A 17,183-nucleotide genomic window follows, 5' to 3' on the forward strand; every position below is an offset into this window, starting at 1 on the left:
CATGACCAACGTTGCAGAAACGCGCCGGCCAAGGGCCTTGTTTCAATTTCCCACACAAGGTCCCCCCTAAACGGAGATGACAGCGAGGGCACAGACAGGCACTGGAACCGGTCCTGGCTGCCGAAGGTTTCTAGAAGCATGGAACCTATGAATCGAAGGTTCATGGAGCAGGTTTCATCGTTTAGGGCCGTTTGCGGTAACAGCATGGTAGTCCGATCGCTGGTGTCGAGAGAAATATAGGTGGTGGACAACACGAGTCGGCCTGTTTCACCGGATTGGGGAAGGCGACACGCAATCCAAGCAAACCCTCCTCCCCGTCATGGTTTTGGCGTGGTTTTGTGACGATGATCAGTCTGGAAAGGGGCGTGTTGCCGGGTGGATGCGAGGACAGTCAATACGAAATCAACTGGCTGAGGGACAGGGCGCAGCATGAGTGACAATACAGGTTGGGCTACGGAAGGCTTGAGATGGCAGAAGGAGGCGGTATGGAGACAGCGTCGGGTGGTATTGTGCGACGCGGGAATGAGGCTATCGCGCTGCATTCATCCGGCGGATCTTGCGCTGACTTTTTTCCTTTTGGTGAGGGGAAAATCTCGTGGCGAGCTGCTGGGATCAATCAGGTGACGATTAAGATGATCGACGATAGTCGCCTGTGTGACGCTGAGATCATCCTCAAGAAGAAAATTGTCTAACGATTGCGAGCTATACCTTGCTTCAGAAGAAAACGGGGGGTGGAGGAGGAGGGGCCAGCACACCAACCACTCGAGGTGACACAACCACTTCAAGTTGTGCTGCATTGTGTGAATGTAAATTGAAAACGTGGTAAGTTGGTGAGATGAAGCTGGAATGACGATTGGGCGGCCTTAGCTCGACCGTTGACGGTCAGTCTCCTGTGGCGCGACGCCCATCTCCGTCCCTTTGGGCCTTTGTTCATTTTAAGTTGAGTCGTGTAAACGGCAGTCCTCGGCAAGCCACGGGCGTCGAGTCGGGGATTTGGAGGACGGCCTGGCGGCAACAGAGGCAGGTGATGATGGGGTACCTTAGTTTCCTGCTAATGCGCCATAGGCATTAGGCGTTGAAGGCGGCGTCTCTTCACGGCCCCGTGGGCCGTGGCAGAGATGCAGGCGTATACAGCATAAGCGCCGCTCTAGACATCCTTGGCGCGTTGTACGCAAGCTTTTGCCTGCCCCTGGTGCCGCGCCACGCATCCGGGACTGAGGTACTATCAAAAGCATCTGGGCCTTGAGCCTTGGGGGAGGGAACGGTGCGGGTGAGGTTGGGTGAGGTTGAGCATGCAATCAACCCGACTGGAAGATGAAGAAGTGGGTTGGAGCATTGCGATGTGACTAGTCTGGTTGGGCAATTAGGACGTGCTGCCCAAGGCATGTGGGCTCGTTGCTTCATTGGTTCTCCGTGCTGCAACCACACCGGTGCTGTGTCTCTGCTCAAGGTTTGTGGTCTTGACCTTTGATCGAATCCTGTGGCGTCCGGAAACAGTTGTGGCAGAGAATGGTGGGCCTGTAGTGGAGGTCGTGAATGACAAGAGTCCTTGCCTCACCTGTTTCGATCAGTCCTGTTCTCGGCTCATAAATTCTCGTCGCCCAGAGATGACCAAACCGAAGACGTGGGAGGTGGTAGAGATTCGCATCGCTGTTTGTTCGTCACCCGAGTGTGTTGGTAGCATCGAGCGGTCGGCGTCTGATGGGAGACCTAGTGTAAGTCGCGTGGTGGATGTAGTGTGTAGCCTCTCAGTGTAAATAAGTGATAGTGTTGCGGTGCGAGAAAATAAACTGACTAAGTTGGAAAATTTTCGCCCTAGTCCTACTAAGACTGTATCGCGTAGCCAGACGCAGCGGTTTTGACTTTGGGCAAACATGAGCAACTAAACCTATCAGAGGACTGCAAGCTTGGGCCGAGAGAAATACGTGCACGGTACACGGTCCGGATTTCTTACCCATTTCCAGCTGGATCTCCTTTCCGATGCTGGTAGAGGATGGGTGCGTTGATGCTCTGAAGGAATCGTGATGGAACAGGCATGCGCGCCTACTTGGAACCCTTCACTCGTTTACACGTACAGGTACTCCCAAGGGATGACTTGGTACCTTTAATCTACCTATCTTACCCAGGTACCTCCTGCCTACTACCTAAGTAAATGTAGGTAGGTACGCAACTTTTGCTGCCTTGGCCCAGGTACGTACTGCCTATTTACAACGACCCAAGAGCCCAACTCAAATGCAATGCCTTCCTTGCCTCGGCCCTGGAGTTGTTATTTTTTCTCACATCTCACCACGCACGATCACCATCGTCGTGACGAAATCTCGCGAATGTGGGTCCCATCCCCACCCCCTCGACAAACTTGCTACACATATTGAAGGCTGGAATGTCTGTACCGTAGTGGGACTTATCACCGGAGATATGGACAAGAGATCCACAGCTTCCCAGCATCCTGATGCGTCTGTGAGCACGATTTCCCTTGCGTCCACTGGCCCTGTCCTGTCATTCTAGTGTACGTCCGTACCGCGCGCTCCTGGTAAGGACCGTACCTAAAAGACCTCGTGAGCAATACAACCGGGCAGACATCATGCTTCGCCAAGGGGGAGCACAGAACCTTAGTGGAAGAGACTCAGTGGATAAGGCAAGGCCAGCTCGCCCTTTTTGTCCAGGGAGCGTTCCGGCTAATGCAATGTCAAATGACTGAAGGCGCTCGTCGGTCACCTGAGCTTACGAGTAGTGAAAGCGAGCAGATTTGGGGTTTGCAGGTGGCTGTTCCTAGAGCAATGGCAGAAGCTTTTTTCGCTTTCCATTTCTCTCTTTCCCGGCCCCTCTCCCAGACCGAGTGCTGCGCATGACCAATGAGTATTGTTGTATCGACTGATTATGAATACAGAATACTCTGTACATCAGACTAACCCCACCTCCTCGTTCTCTGCAACATTGCATTAGAACAGTGGCAACCAGTCACAAAACCGTTCTCCCATTTGCGGAATGTTGCGTCCAGGCACAACCCCTGGGTTTTATCCTCCAAAAGGTCCCCAAAGCAAAAGAAGAGGGGGCTTCGGCCCTGCAGATGCAGATGCACGCACAATGTAGCTGGGGCGGCCACATTGATATCCAGTGCTATGTACCGGTACCTCACCCGCGTTCCGTACCCTCCGAACCTCGTACGCAAGGCACCGGCACTCGTTCAGGAACCCACCAGGCCCAGGTTTTCAATCCTGGTCGAGAAGCAGGGGACGTCACATCGGCTCCCTCGATTTTCCAATGCTTCCAACTACTATGGTTGCAGGCAAAAGTTTTATACCCTTGTTAGGTATCTTCTGGCTTGCAATCAAGCTGATCTAAGCACTGGTACTTCTCACACTCAGGTAAGTGCCTAGCTAATTGCATTATACATACACGCCAGCTGTGGTCAGAAGCTAAGAACTACATGATATGGGTACTAAACTTACCCATAACACCATAGTAGCCCCCGGCAGCTTTGGTTTTCGGGCAAGGTTCATAGTGTTTGTCCTTCATCAATTTCAACACGCGTCCAACACGTCTGGATGTATCAGTACCTTCAACACGGATTTGTCGTCTCTTTGCAGCAAATCCTCACCTCTGCAGTGAACGAGAGCGGCCTCAAGCGAGACGTCTGCTGCATGCACAGCTAACATCTGCACTGCACTGCATGCTGCGGTACTGCCGAAGCCTCTTTCTACATAACACACAATACTTTTCTTAGATATCCAATGAGGTTAAAACCAACACGCTTGCCGCTTCCGCTTCCTCGTCCGTCTCTCGAAGAGACCAGCCAGCTGCTGCTAGAGAAATTGACGGCAAAGTGAGGCTCGACCATCTTTGACCATTGGGCATCATTGAGTCTCACCAGCAGCCGAACCCGGCTTGGTCGGGCTGCCAGTGTCGCTCGCTCGATATCCCGTCTTGCTCATCGGCGGAAAAGGGGTCGGCCGGCCCCCTTCCCAGTATTCCAAATGATGGACTGTCGTCTTCGTTGTTCGCATTCCATTGGTTTGGAGTGGCCGGTCGAGGACAGACTCGCGAGAACGGAAGTCGCTTCTTGTCTTGTTTTGTCTTGTCTTGACATGCCCGTTGCTCCACCTCCTCTCATTTTGCCCGGTTTCTCTGGGGGCCGACTTGGGCCATTTTCCAACTGGAAGCGTTTTGCTCTCGCACTCTGTTCCCACCAAATCGCATCCTCGCCAATCCGAGACGGCTCGAGTTGCTTCGATGCACATCAGCATCTCCCATCGACTTTGACTGAATCGCATTAGCACAAGCTGCTGTTTGAGACCCGGCCAATGAGTCTGAAACACGAGCAATCGGGCTTGACTTGTTGCAAGCCCGTAGTACCGGCTTGACGCATACCATAGGCTGAGGCTAAATGAGCGTCTCGGAGCTCAGTTGCCTGGAGAGCTTGATTATTGGCTTGAGCTTGGGAGGGTGATGGGCTGAGTAACTTAGTAGAGATACGATCGGTGCACGATTCAAGTATCGATTCAAGTAAGGGTGCGGTGCCGACCAGCAGCCAACGACCATCCTCACCTGCATCCGGGTTTCGCGCGTCGCGCAAGTTTCGAGCCTATTCTCAATTGACGGTGAGAGATCGGGAGCGACGACGAGGGACGCCCAAAGCATGGTTTATCGCTGTCACAAGCACCTGAAATACGAGTGAGCCAATGGCTTTGTCATGTTCTCCCCATACATAAGCTCTCCTCTTTTTCACTATTCTTCCTTCGCCCCGGAGCTGACGATCAACTGTTGCTCCGCCATGGACTGGAGTGGGTGTCGGCCGCGATGTATGTACGTCATTCGGCATCGGCAATGCATGGTTTCGTCTCGCGATTGAGGGCCTTTCTCTGGGGTATGAAGCTCTAGACCAACAGTGCGACTACGAGCGCCTTGAAAGCCAAGGTACGGTGCTTCGAGAGCTCTCGCAGACGGCTCTCAACAGGGTCTATCGGCGGATCCTACTGTGCCGGAAAAGGGCCAGGACAGATGTATTGCTTCACAAAAAGAATGCAAGCAATTATGGAGGTTATTTGCCAATGCAAGATGTATGCATGTACCTACGTACTCTGTACTTGTGTAGGTATGTGTGAAAGTGGTCCCCCCCGACTGGTGGGGCAGGGGAGGGAGGAATGCGGACCAGGGTTGCCGGGCTTGTCTCAGAGCGGTAATAAACAAAGCCCCCAAATCCAGCCATCTGGGTGCTCACAGATTTTTTTAACTTTTACAATCCCTCCAGCTCATCGTCCAGGGGGCTCGTCATGGGCATCGCACCGGAGGGGAGGGGAGTCCTGAGGGGGAGAAGGTAGCAGAGCAGGAACAGTGGCCCTGTTTCTCCCTCCCCTCCCTCCTCCCCCCATATTCGCCCATTCACCAGGCACCCAGACTCTCCTCACGACTCTCAGCTTGCCACTCGCAGTTCGAATATCTGTGGTCCCGATGGGGGGAGATTGGAAGGGGGATGAGAAGACGGGCCTCCTGAGCATGTTGACCAAGTCTACGCAGAAAATCGAAACGAGGTTGGTAGCAAACAGTGTGGAAGGTCACATTGACTTTTTTTCGTTCCTTTTTCCTTCGAAATGCCGGTGATGGGCTCAACGAGCAGATCAAGGAGAGGAAGACGACACCAATGTCACGTCACGTTAAGACAAGATAAGTCAAGTCAAGTCAAGCCGGAAGTCTCGACTCTCGAGAGGGGACTCGGTTGAGAAGGCTCAACGATGTCGTCGTGAGCAGGAGCCAGCTCCGGGTGAGGCAGACCAACCACCGACTCCAGGGCAGGTGGATGGAGAAGAGAGCCTGCCTGACATGAGCTAGCACCCTTCCTTTACTTTTCTGTGGTGTGCATGGAATGATCATTAGGGGGAGGGGTGTTCCGATCCAACCCTCCACTGCCGCGAAACAGACAAGAGAACGAGATGGGAAGAAAGGAGGGCCAGCCAGAAGACTCAGCACCCCCCCCCCCCATTGCAGTCTCTTTTTCTGGCTGGTTCGCGTGTGCTTGGCTTCCCATATCATCTCTTGTCGGCCAGTGAGGCACTCTACTACCCAAGTTTGGCACGCTCCCCTCTTCTCTGCGGAAATATGCCGTGTTCATGAGTTCTTCAACGCAGCAAGTAACAAGAACAGGGCGTCTTCAAGTCTTTTTCTTCTCAAGTACTGTTGTCGTTTGTTTCTCTACATGATACACCAACTGCCTCCCTTCCCACGTCGCACGCCCTGCACTCTCACGTCTGCTTTTCTACCCCAAGGCAGCAACAAACCTTTTCACACCATACCATGCCTCAAGCTTTCTGCGCCGCTGCATTCCTCACTCCTGAGGCGAACCCAGCGCAGGGTAACTGACAAGACCTGACTCTGTGCTCGCAACCAGCCCCTCGTTACGGGGTGTGCCACCCCCTCTGTGTTCTTCTTGCCCTCCAGTCCGTCTCTCGCTCTTTCTCTCTCTCACTCGCTCTCTCGTTCTCTCGCTCTCTCTTACACCGCAAACCAAACCACCCGATCCAAACCCTTTGGCTCCTCTTTCTTACTCGGCGAATCGAGTCTCTTGTGAAGTGACTACTGTGCGCTGTGGCCAATCAATTGACTTGCTGCCCTTTTCGTCCTTTCTACGCCTCCCACATCTGCCAGTACAGTAGAGATACTTCTGATACGGATACCTCACCCAGAATTCCCTTTCTCACCCCCCTCGGCAGTACGCCCATCCTCCTTCCATCCATCACCGCCGCCGCCACCAGCTCACCATTGCGAGAGACACTCCATCGCCCACTCAAGCGAGGTTTTTAACACTGTACACCCACGTCGACACCCATCAAGTCAACCGTCGCCTGTCGCCTGCCGCCTGCCGCCTGCATCTCATCCATATTCGTCCGTCAATCACGCCTCTTTTTACCAGAGAGCCGGTTGCCGTACCAAGAATCCTTTCTCTCCAAACTGTCCAAACTTTGCCTTGCAAATCGCTACATAACGTCTCTCGTTCGGCTAGGTTTCGGCTTCGACTTCATTTATTGGGCCCGGCCTGAGGTCTCAAGTCATCTAATTACGAGCATCCAATATCTACAAGCCCTCTAAAGAGTACTGTAGCTCTGTCTCCAAGCTCCATCCGGCTCCAATCCTCCCGTTTCGCTACAGCCGTTACCTTAATCTGTTTCTCCTGGTGCCGCACTTGTACTCTGCTGGCCGCGGTTCCCTCGTGGGCTGCCACGCGCATCGAACCCGAGGGAAATCCATTGGGACAATACAAACCCGTGGGCAGGCAGGCGTCGAGCCGGTTTGTTGTGGTTTTTTTTTTTGTTCTTTTTTTTTTCGCGGTACAACCACTTTTAGATTACATCTGGGGCTCTCTGGTGCATTACGAGGTCCAGCTTGTTTCCCCTTGGGGCCATCTAGCCACACTCGGATTGAATCTGCCCTACCTTACTCCACGGAACGGATACTTCCTCGACCACAGCGCTGTCTGCCGGGTTCATTACTCTTTGGCTCTGCATACACCACGCTACCTACTTACAACCGTCTGGTAGTAGTACCTTTGCCTTTCCACTCTCCCCCTCCTTCGATCGTCTCTGCCTACTGGGTTCGGTTCTTCTTTTTAGTCTCATCGGTCCCCGTCCCGGCACAGACTTTCTTGGACTTGTGGTTTCCGTTATTGGCTGGTTCGTTCCCCTTTGAAGTGGAAGGCTAGTGCTTCTTGTCGTCTGCTTGTCCGTGTGTCCTCCGCTCTCGCTCGTGTTTTCTGCCTCGCCTCAACTTCCGGGTCTTGTCTCTCACACACGCTCGCTCGCTCTCTCACATACGTACCTAGTTGCCCCCATTTTAGCACCGGTCTCTATTTGGATCATTGTTGCTTTTTCCCCTTTCCTTCCCGTCTAACATTTGATTTCTTTTCCCTCTCTTCCTCTTTACTCCCCTCACTCCCCTTCTCACACTGATGAATCTTGCCGGCATCGACCCATATCTGCATCCCTCCCATGTTATAAGACTGAACCCCGAGACTACCGCTTACAGTCCTTCACACCAACAACCCGAACACGCCCTATAGCATCTCTCCTTACCATCATCACAAGCTTCCCTTGCTCTTCCTTTACAGCTAAACCCCCTCCCCTCCCCAAGGCTACATAGACCCGCGTCTAGCCTCGCAGCGCGGCGCTACGAGCAGCAAAAGTGGTTCCCGGTCCTGCTCCATCCACATCACGAGCCTCAACGCGAGCCCCAACCCCCAATCCGATACCCGCCTCGCCCACGCTGCACAGCCTCTTCTTCTACCCCCCCCCCCCCCCCTTCTTAGCCAAGCTTGAACCTCAGGTCACCAACCTATCCTGCTCATCTCAAGACAAGATCGGTCCGGCCGGCGCTTGCTCTTGCTCTGACGAATCGCATCTTGCATCAAGGCGACTCGGTGGTCGCTGAGACCCTGGTGCGGCTTCATTGCCCAAGCAGATCGCGCAGGGGCCGGCTTGTAATGTTGGACATCGTGGTGCATGCGACATCTGGGATCTTCCTGGTATCAAACCTGACACCAGTTTGACAACTCAGCGCGATATCCACCTCATTCGCTGGCTTTTTGTTTGCCAAAATCTAAACTTCTCTGACGACTCACAAGACATCAACGACTCGTCGCCAATTCTTCGTCTTGTCTTCCCGAACCTTCAGGCGTCAGGGCATGAAGTAGACCTGCGCTAGCTTCGCCGAGCTTGTCGCGACAAGCAAGTCTGGACAGTTAACTTCCTTGCTCTCCCCATCCTTCACCACGTCCGCCATCTTCCTTCCCAAGTCAAATCATAAAAGCCACTTCTATTACCCGTCGCCCAAGGAACCTGCCAGCCCGTCCCGTGCTGCCCTCTGCTCGGCTCGACATCAGACAGACCCTACATCGGCATCACACATCAGGCCCTCCGCCTCTCAAGTCCACGCTCCCTTACCTATTATCTCAATCAAAATTCGAACCATTATCGAACCGACACCTCTCCCGCGCGACATTATCACCCGCCACCGTCACTGCCAGGTCGAGTCTTGATAACCCCCTCCCCCCTACTCATCCTTCTGTTCATGCGACACGACTGGTTACCTTTTTCGGTTTACTCGAACGAGGCATACACACTTCGAATAGAGAAAAGAGTTTCGCGCGCGTTCTCGACGAAGTTGAAAAGTACGGCTCCTTGCCGACGCCCCACGCCGATTTTTGGAACAAAGAGAGAAGGACAACGAGGGAAAGACGACGGGGTTTTCACTTAGACACGACAACCGGACGGTCTCGTGACCGATCCGACGGCCCAACCTGGCCCTACTGTACACATCGCCAGCTCCGTTGCCGCCGGCGCATACGGTAGGCTTGCCCTCGGAGCCGACCGGCGACCAAACCCCTCGTGGGATGGATGATCCCAACCGCCGTCGGAGGCAGAATGAAGCGCCCATGCATCCCACCTCCAACCCAAGATACAACGTTCAAGACCCTTTGCAGCAGCGCCGCACAATGGCCACAGGCTCGACGGAGCGATATAACCGGCCGGCGCCGCTCAACACCTCGCCTTCGCAAGGGCGGGGTAGCATGGGAAGCACGGGTAGCTACAGCACGTACAACTATCAGGAACCGGTAGCAGGCTCTTTTAACGCGCCCATGGCGACCAACACGATGCACTACCCTTCGGGATATGGCCAGGACGGCCGCCCGGCGCAGAACTTTGGCGGATACAACGCGGCCATGACCATGGGCTACGACAACCTGGCAGGCGCGACGGGCTCCGTCTACGATAACCAGGCACAGTTCCAGCGGCAGCCTGCAGCTGCTCCCATCCTGCCAACAGACGTGTCGACGTCGTATTTCTCCAACGATCCGAGCAGTAGTACGGGAACCTCCAACATTCCCCATGCGCAACCTGCCAGCGCCACGGCGACGGCATACCAACAGCCGCAAATGGCTAACTACCAGGCCAACATTTCCAACGTGGGCGGGATGCCACAGCAGACAGCGAGTGCCGACGTATCTATGGAAGAGCAGGATTACTCTGCCACGGGTGGCTTGGAGGAGAAATGGATGGAATACCAGTCGGCGCTGCGAGGTGTCTTCCAGAATGTCCGTAATGGCGTGTTGGAGAGCGCTAGCCAGTCGCTTCTGGATGTGTCGAACTGGCTGCTCACGCAAGTTGTCGATCTCGGTATGCCTCGGAAACCACACACCCCCATAGCCTTGTCAGCTTTTTTTTTTTTTTTTTTTTTTTAGCTTTTCCCGTTTTCTCAGTCTCCTCTTGGCTATGTTACTAACACGATGGTTTATTTGTAGGACTCAACCTTGACGACCAAAACCTTCACGGTGACCGGATCAAGCTCTGGAACGACTTCAACCACGCATGGCTCGCGCTTTTCCAGATGCAGAAGGACATGATGGAGCCAGGGAGACAGTTGCAACGATCGCAAACCTTGATCACCAAAGAAGGCTTGGAAAAGATGGGCAAAGAGCTGGTTCGGCTTTGCGACGGTATCGAGCGCCACGGCCTCGTCGATTACCAGTATGGTGTTTGGGAGCAACAGATCATCGAGAGTAAGCCCCGCGTGTCCCCAGTAACCATGATCGCGGAGCCATGGACGCTGACAGCTCTACTTCCCCAGTACTTGAGGCTTGCATCGATCAATATGAAGCAAACGAAGAATCCAGCGGCAACAGCGGTACAGCCCAAACAGGTTCTGGCTCTCACCAAGGGAGTCGATGAGGCGCACTGCAAGAGGGTTCGGTCGTCTGCTGAGCCCTGAGATCAACCTCTCAGAACTGACTGCATCTCAGGGCATGCGGGAATACCTGTGAACGGATTCGGGCTGGGCTCGGGTGGGCGGCTTCTTTACGGATTCGCTATTTCTCTTTTACACACACCCATGACGGCCTCGTTTTTCTTCGTCCGCTCTCCCCTTCGCCACTGTACATTATTGGCATTCGGAACGTCTTGCCACGAGAGATGGATACCCAAGATGATGTCACGCGGACTTGGAATTTATCAGGAGGATAGCTGCTCTCATCGTTCTCACATTCCAGAAAGCGGTCGGGCAGATATCGGATATCTATGTCGGTATCTCCAATGGGGCACCACCTGTGGCATTCTTCTTTTGTTCCTTTCTTTTTTCTTTTATTGATACTTCCTTCCTTGCCTTCTTAAGGACACATTTTCACCAATGCCAACCACCAGGTTGTCCACCCGAGCAGGGTGAGGCTATGGAATCGAAAGAGGACAGAAGCTGGGTGGCATTTTGGACATCTTTCCAGAGGCATGTGCAGTAAGGGGTGTGTGGAAAGGGAGGGTTGAAAAAATGTGGTATTTACGGGACGGTCATAGATGGGCGTACCGGGAAACACCTTTTATTGTTTCTTGTTTCTTGTTTCTTTTCTTTTTATTTCTCTTTTTCTTCTTTCGATGGAATGACGAACGACGAAATGCTGCGGGTGGCCCACCAAAGGCGCAAAAAAGTGAGGCCGGATACTCGCAAACGAAGGGATGAGGAGCAAAATACAACCCATACCAAAAAAGAGGGTTGTGACTGGAAGAGGAGAGGGGGCGTGTGTGTATGTAAGTATGTGTGTATGTCTCCTCCTGTTGTAGAAATCATGTATACCTACCTAGGGGGCTGTAGTAGATCAGGCCGGGACGCTCTCACGAGCTTTGCGCCATGCAGCGCAAACATACTGGGTGGAGGGGTGGAGGTTTATCTTTTTTTTTTCTGTTTTTTCTTTGAAATTGTTCGGTTCTGTTTCCTTCTCCGTTTGCCCGATTTCTTCTTTCTCTTCTCGCTTCTGTCCGAGGGCAACCTCGGCGACTATGTATGTATGTACGTACGTTCGCACGTACTTGTAAACCCTTGTGGCAATCAATAAAAGACGAATGACGCATAGACGATGTCGAGTGTCCAAGAGCCGGCGGCCGAGCGCTGCATGTCGAGCTGGGTGTGCAGACGAGATGCTGCGTGAGGGGCTGTTTCAATCAAGAGTTGGTTGTTATCGAATCTGGTTGGTCGTTGAAGATGCTGGCCTCGGGCGGCGCCTCACCGTCGATCTTTCTGCCCTACGCTTATTTGATCAACAAGGCGCGGCATGTCGACATGGTTTCCCAGGGCGCGTGCCCTGTAAGCCTCATGCAGGTGATCCGAGTTGGTGTTAAACCTGGCGAAGCTGTCCAGAAGTTGGGCGGCTCCCAAGCCCACCTGCCACGCGACAGAGACGCGGGTGGAGTGGGAGGAATGTTCAAGGCTCCGTAGCCGATAAAATGGATAGGGAAGGGAACAGTCCGGCGGTGGGGGTGGGTGGCAGCTCTGATCGTTAAGTCAAGTTCATTAATGCCCAATCGCACAGGGCTGCTTGAGCAGGCGGTGTATGAGGCGTTGACTGGCCGGTCCGCCTTGGATATGACGAGTCCGACGACTGCTCTCTGCGCCGATCTCCCGCCTTGGAGAGGAGACTAGTGACGCCAGATGGGGGTTGGAAAGAAGAGCAGGGGGGGTGGGGGGTGGAGGAGGTACTGTAAGTCCAGACCTTTGGCTGCGTGGGTATGTCTGTCTGTGTATGCGACTCTTTCCCCGCAAACCAAACTTGGAGGGAGGCGGGCTTTGGACCCTGGAAGGAAGATTGGTCTCGGTTTACACAATTCCCGTCGACTCCTCTTGGCCTGTTTCGGTCCGCTAGAGACCGCCAACCAAACCCTTTTCCCTTTGCACTGCGCCCCAAGTCAGGCAGCAATCTCGACCTGACTGATGCTCTCTCAGAACCGTGGCAGACGAGTGGGGTTGTGTTTGCTCCATTTCTTCTTCCTTTCTTTTTGTTTGTATGAGTGTGTGGGTGATTGAGAGAGAGAGAGAGAGGATTGAAACCATACTGTCTTGGCTCTCTGATTACGAACCTTGGCGAACAGGCCGCTTCTGACGATTGACAAATGATCAGAGTGGCCGGCCCTTGGGTGCGGGTTCCCGTTTGTATGTGGCCTGCGGCGGGTGCGGGAAAAGCCAGGACCACTGTGGTGTTCTCGTTGTGTTGACCGCTGTACTAAAGTGCTTTGCCAAGGCGGTTCCTCTTAAAAGGTCGCACGAGTTGTCCGGCTGTCGGTCGAGCTGTGTGCAGGATTGGCGTTTGCGGTCAATCAATGCGGGTTGCTGGTCGGATGTATTGTTCATTCGTACGTATATGGCCTGTCAAATCCCCCTGTCCGCCAGTTGCCCGCAGTTCCGCGGCGGACCCAACTCCGGGCTGCAGCTATGGCCTACGAAACCAAGGACGGGCAACATCTCGTCCCCGGCCGGACAGACCCTCACGGTGATGCCCGCTTGCCCGTTACGCGGTGGCCTGGATTCGTAACAAAAGATGCGTTGCAAAATCGCTAACTGATCGAGACCCGGCATGGCCAAAACAGACACAATTGGAACTCCGGGCGGCAAACAGGATGGCGGGATATGAGTGCGACATTGATGTGATGTGACAAGTGACGAGGACCTTGCATGATGCTGGACAGGCGCATCAAGACGAGTTCCTGATTCGATCGCATCGAGAGGGGCCACAGAATCCGGCTGGTTGGAACCTTTGGTGCTAATCCGTCTGGTCGACGAGTCTCATTGGCTGACACCATCATGCTGTCGTCAATGTCCATGCGGGCGGACAAATGATTGTATTTGTGTAAGAAGGAATTATAAAGCACAACACTGGGATTATAGCCCTGCTCAGCCCTTCAGTTGTGTTGTCTCAAGAGATGGGAGGCCCGCAGTGGAAGAAGCAAAGCTTGCTGCCAGACGAGGCTTATGGTGAGGCGGAGTAGGCAGGGGGCTGACAGGGTGTGGTCTTTGATCCGGGAGAAACGGGCTACCAAGTTGTAGATCATCGGGGGGGGGGGGGGGGGGGGGGGTTCTGTGGGTGGTGTGGTTATTTGTTACCGACATGGGTCGTCTACGTATCTCAGGACACATATATTGAGACACGGCTGAAAAAGCCATCCCAGTATCCCAGTTTCGCATGTAGAAAGCAAGGCTGCCTCGCGAGGAAACATGGCGGCCCATTGTTCTCCTCGTTGGACGGACGATGAAGCGAGCACGAACCGGACTTGGCCCTTTGGCGACAAGACGGGTCCTGTTCGCGATATCCGGCGGGCGTAGCTCCCCCCCCTCCCTACAGGTTTAAGGATTCGCGATGTCGCCTTAAGCTTTTGATGATTGGCGCGTGTGAAGCGAGCCAGCCCCATCTCTACTTGGTCAAGTGTCTTGCCCACAGAGGCCCGGTGCTTTGGGAAGCGCTCGGCATCTGAGGAGTGGGAAGAGAGGTAGGTCTCGGGAAGATGCTGTGTCTAGTCGTTCGGAGCAGCATACTAGGGTTGGAGTAGATGTAGTACGACCCGACAGTGCCTTGGTTTGGGAAGGATGGAGGAGCAAGATTGAGACTTGCACATTTCTCCCCCTCCCCTTTGTGTTGGTTTACACATCGAGAAATGTGACCTGTCACTTTTACCGCGCCGTGGCAGCTCCACCCCACACTCTGTTTTGGAAATGATGGAACGAAGGCCATGTTGGTGAACAGACGTGATCTGCTGATCCCTGTTGAAGAGAGTACCATAGTGGATCTTCGTCCTATGTACCGGTACAACAATATTTGGGCGTTCATATCCTGGCCCGGGAGCTTTGCCGGTCGCTCGTCCGCTTCCGTTGGGAGGAACACTGTCCCGGTGTGGGTCTCAGCGTCGGGTGGACCCATCCGGGTCGGCGTTGACCGGGGGCTACAATCCCGTATTTCTCGTGGCTGGCGTTTGAGACTGTTCGGCAAGTCTGTGCATTCTGACATGGTTTTTTCATGAGAGGCCTCCATCTGTGTCTGGGCTCTTGGGATTGGACGCCGTCGTCCATCCGACACGAGGCGACAGCGACACCTCAGATTTCTCACCGGTATAACTTTGATCGTACTCGTATCGTAAGAGCAGATGTTGTTCGATTTGAAAAGCCGGGTACAATTCTTGATGAAAAGGAGATTTCATCTTATGATCATTTGGCGATTCGTGACACCACCGGCTTTGATAAGATCGGATTCTCATGTGTGACAAGTCAAAGTGGGTTCATAATCATGCGGACGCCCTCTCGGTTTCAAGGCTTGTCTTGGACCAGTCGTGGCTGTCCATGCACCTTGAGTAGTTGTATCATCGCGAACAGTTGTAGTGAGTAACAACACCAAGCAGATACAGTGGCCCGGCACGTGTTGATAATACAGCCCCTTGTGCAGGAAAGAGGTATTGAGATAGTACTTATGGACGTTCAATAATCAGAGACTGGATGCCGTTTCCTTGGACCAGTGCGGTACAGAGCTTGAGCCGAGGCTAATTCTTTCGAACCCAGAAAACATATTGTCTTCGTGCGAATGAGACTTTCAATACCTCGGCAAATGGGGGGATAATACTGGAGACTGCAAGGCATCTGGTGAACCACTGGTTTGTGATCGTGCTTGGTTTTAAGAAAGGGCCCCTCTGAGCAACATATGCTATAAGTCACGAAAAGATTTGAAATGACAATGACGGGTGTTTGTTGCACTAGTCATCGGGTCATAAAACTGACAGGCCTTCACAGTTGTGGGTGATTCTAGAAGAGCTTGATGACAACAATAAAACATATATTGTAGCGGTTTCCTTGAGAGCAGACGCTAATGTGTGTGGCTGATAAATGCGGAAATCAATTCAAGCAATGATGGAGACGCTCTTCAGGGTGTACTGTTGAGTTACTTTCCTTGTATCAACATAGAGTAAGAACATTTCTGACAGAGATCGCCTGGTCTCTTGCTTGTTTGGGCACGAGTTGGGTGATTATCTCACCCGCAGCTCAAGAAATACTACTGCCAGAATTGCGGTACAGTACAAAAAGGTCTGCCGAAAAGACGGGTCTGAATGAGTGACTAAATCAACATTTGGCACTGATATGCTCTGGTGGTAAGAGGGTGATAGAACCATTAGGACCCCCAAGAGTGACATTTCCAGTCCTAAATGGTGTTCCGTCACTGAAACCCCTTCAGAACCATGCATTCAACCCTTTCGTATCTCGTAATACTCCAGGCACACAAGAAAACATTGCACATGATACAGCTGTGTACCTTATGCACAAGAGACTGACACAACGACAATAAGGTGACGGCCTGGCCTGACTTGAAAGAAGCGAATAGCTGGATATCATAGTAGAATGAATTGTAAAGAAGTCGGTTCAAACAGACAGCGAGACTTTTTTTCTTCTTCTACTGATCAGCATGAAAAGGGCTCACTTGTAACCAAGACTGATAACTGCATAGATGACTGCTGCGTCCTTAGAATGCCTTAAGCACTAGGTGTCAGGCCTATTCATGTCAAGCCAATGCTGCTCATGAACCGTGAGAACACCTACGCTTGCAAGACAGACAAGGTTTGAACATCGTCGCTACATAGAAAGCAGTGTAGCCTTGAGTTTTCGTTGTCCTGCTAAACCCATAGGAAACCAGACGGACATCAAGGCTCATTGTACTTCTCATGCCTTGACACGCGGGTGGATAGAACCACGTGGGCTGGCAGTAAGTGCATCGCAACCAACCCACCAGTAGCAGCGATCACACTTTTACAGGTTCAAGCGCACAAGAAGACACAGCCCATAGCTGAATACACAACCCTTGAATGCCCAGCACTTACGGAACCGGTCTGTCTGTAGCTTTACAGGAAGTAGAGGGGAAAGTGAGGTAAAGTAGTATTGCAACAGGTCAAGAGAGTATGTATTATACATCAGCTAGACATTCCAGCACAGGACTGAAGATAGCCCGAACATTCCTTTTTCTCGGTTAAGGACCAGATGTGGAGCATTAATCTGCAAAGCACAGTTGGACGTTAATAAAAGCAGTCGACGGTACTAAAAACTTGACCTGCAACAGTCAGTGCTGTGTCGCCAGCCCTGGAACGACATCTATATTAGCACATCAGAAGGTTAACCAAAGACCCCACTTCCAGCGGATGATGATGAACAAGCGTTGGTTGGATTCGGCTATGAAAACGAGACTTGTTTCCATTAAGGGTTGTGCAATAAGAACACAATGCCCCTCCAATCTATCGAAGTACAGTGCTAAGAAGACAATACTAAGTCTTGAAATCAGACTGGTGAGACATCCAAGGCCTTCATTGCCAGCACTCCAAGCGTTTGTAGCGAGGCTTACTGCACAAATACTCGCT

General features: G+C 52.8%; 2 protein-coding genes across 2 annotated transcripts; one reads left to right on the forward strand and one right to left on the reverse strand.

Moving 5' to 3' along the window:
* Window positions 1-2,283: 2,283 nt before the first annotated feature.
* CH63R_04424 (uncharacterized protein) lies at window positions 2,284-2,804 on the reverse strand (the record flags this gene model as incomplete). Its single annotated transcript, XM_018299399.1, has 3 exons — window positions 2,284-2,493; window positions 2,519-2,622; window positions 2,726-2,804. 3 exons carry the CDS (start codon window positions 2,802-2,804, stop codon window positions 2,284-2,286), a joined length of 393 nt encoding a protein of 130 aa, XP_018160645.1.
* A 6,572-nt stretch (window positions 2,805-9,376) lies between these two features.
* On the forward strand, window positions 9,377-10,712 carry CH63R_04425 (uncharacterized protein; the record flags this gene model as incomplete). The annotated part of the gene is made up of 3 exons (XM_018299400.1): window positions 9,377-10,160; window positions 10,286-10,543; window positions 10,612-10,712. 3 exons carry the CDS (start codon window positions 9,377-9,379, stop codon window positions 10,710-10,712), a joined length of 1,143 nt encoding a protein of 380 aa, XP_018160646.1.
* Between the last annotated feature and the right edge of the window lie 6,471 nt (window positions 10,713-17,183).

Source organism: Colletotrichum higginsianum, chromosome 3 (genome assembly GCF_001672515.1).
Source record: "Colletotrichum higginsianum IMI 349063 chromosome 3, whole genome shotgun sequence".
NCBI classification, from domain to species: domain Eukaryota; kingdom Fungi; phylum Ascomycota; class Sordariomycetes; order Glomerellales; family Glomerellaceae; genus Colletotrichum; species Colletotrichum higginsianum.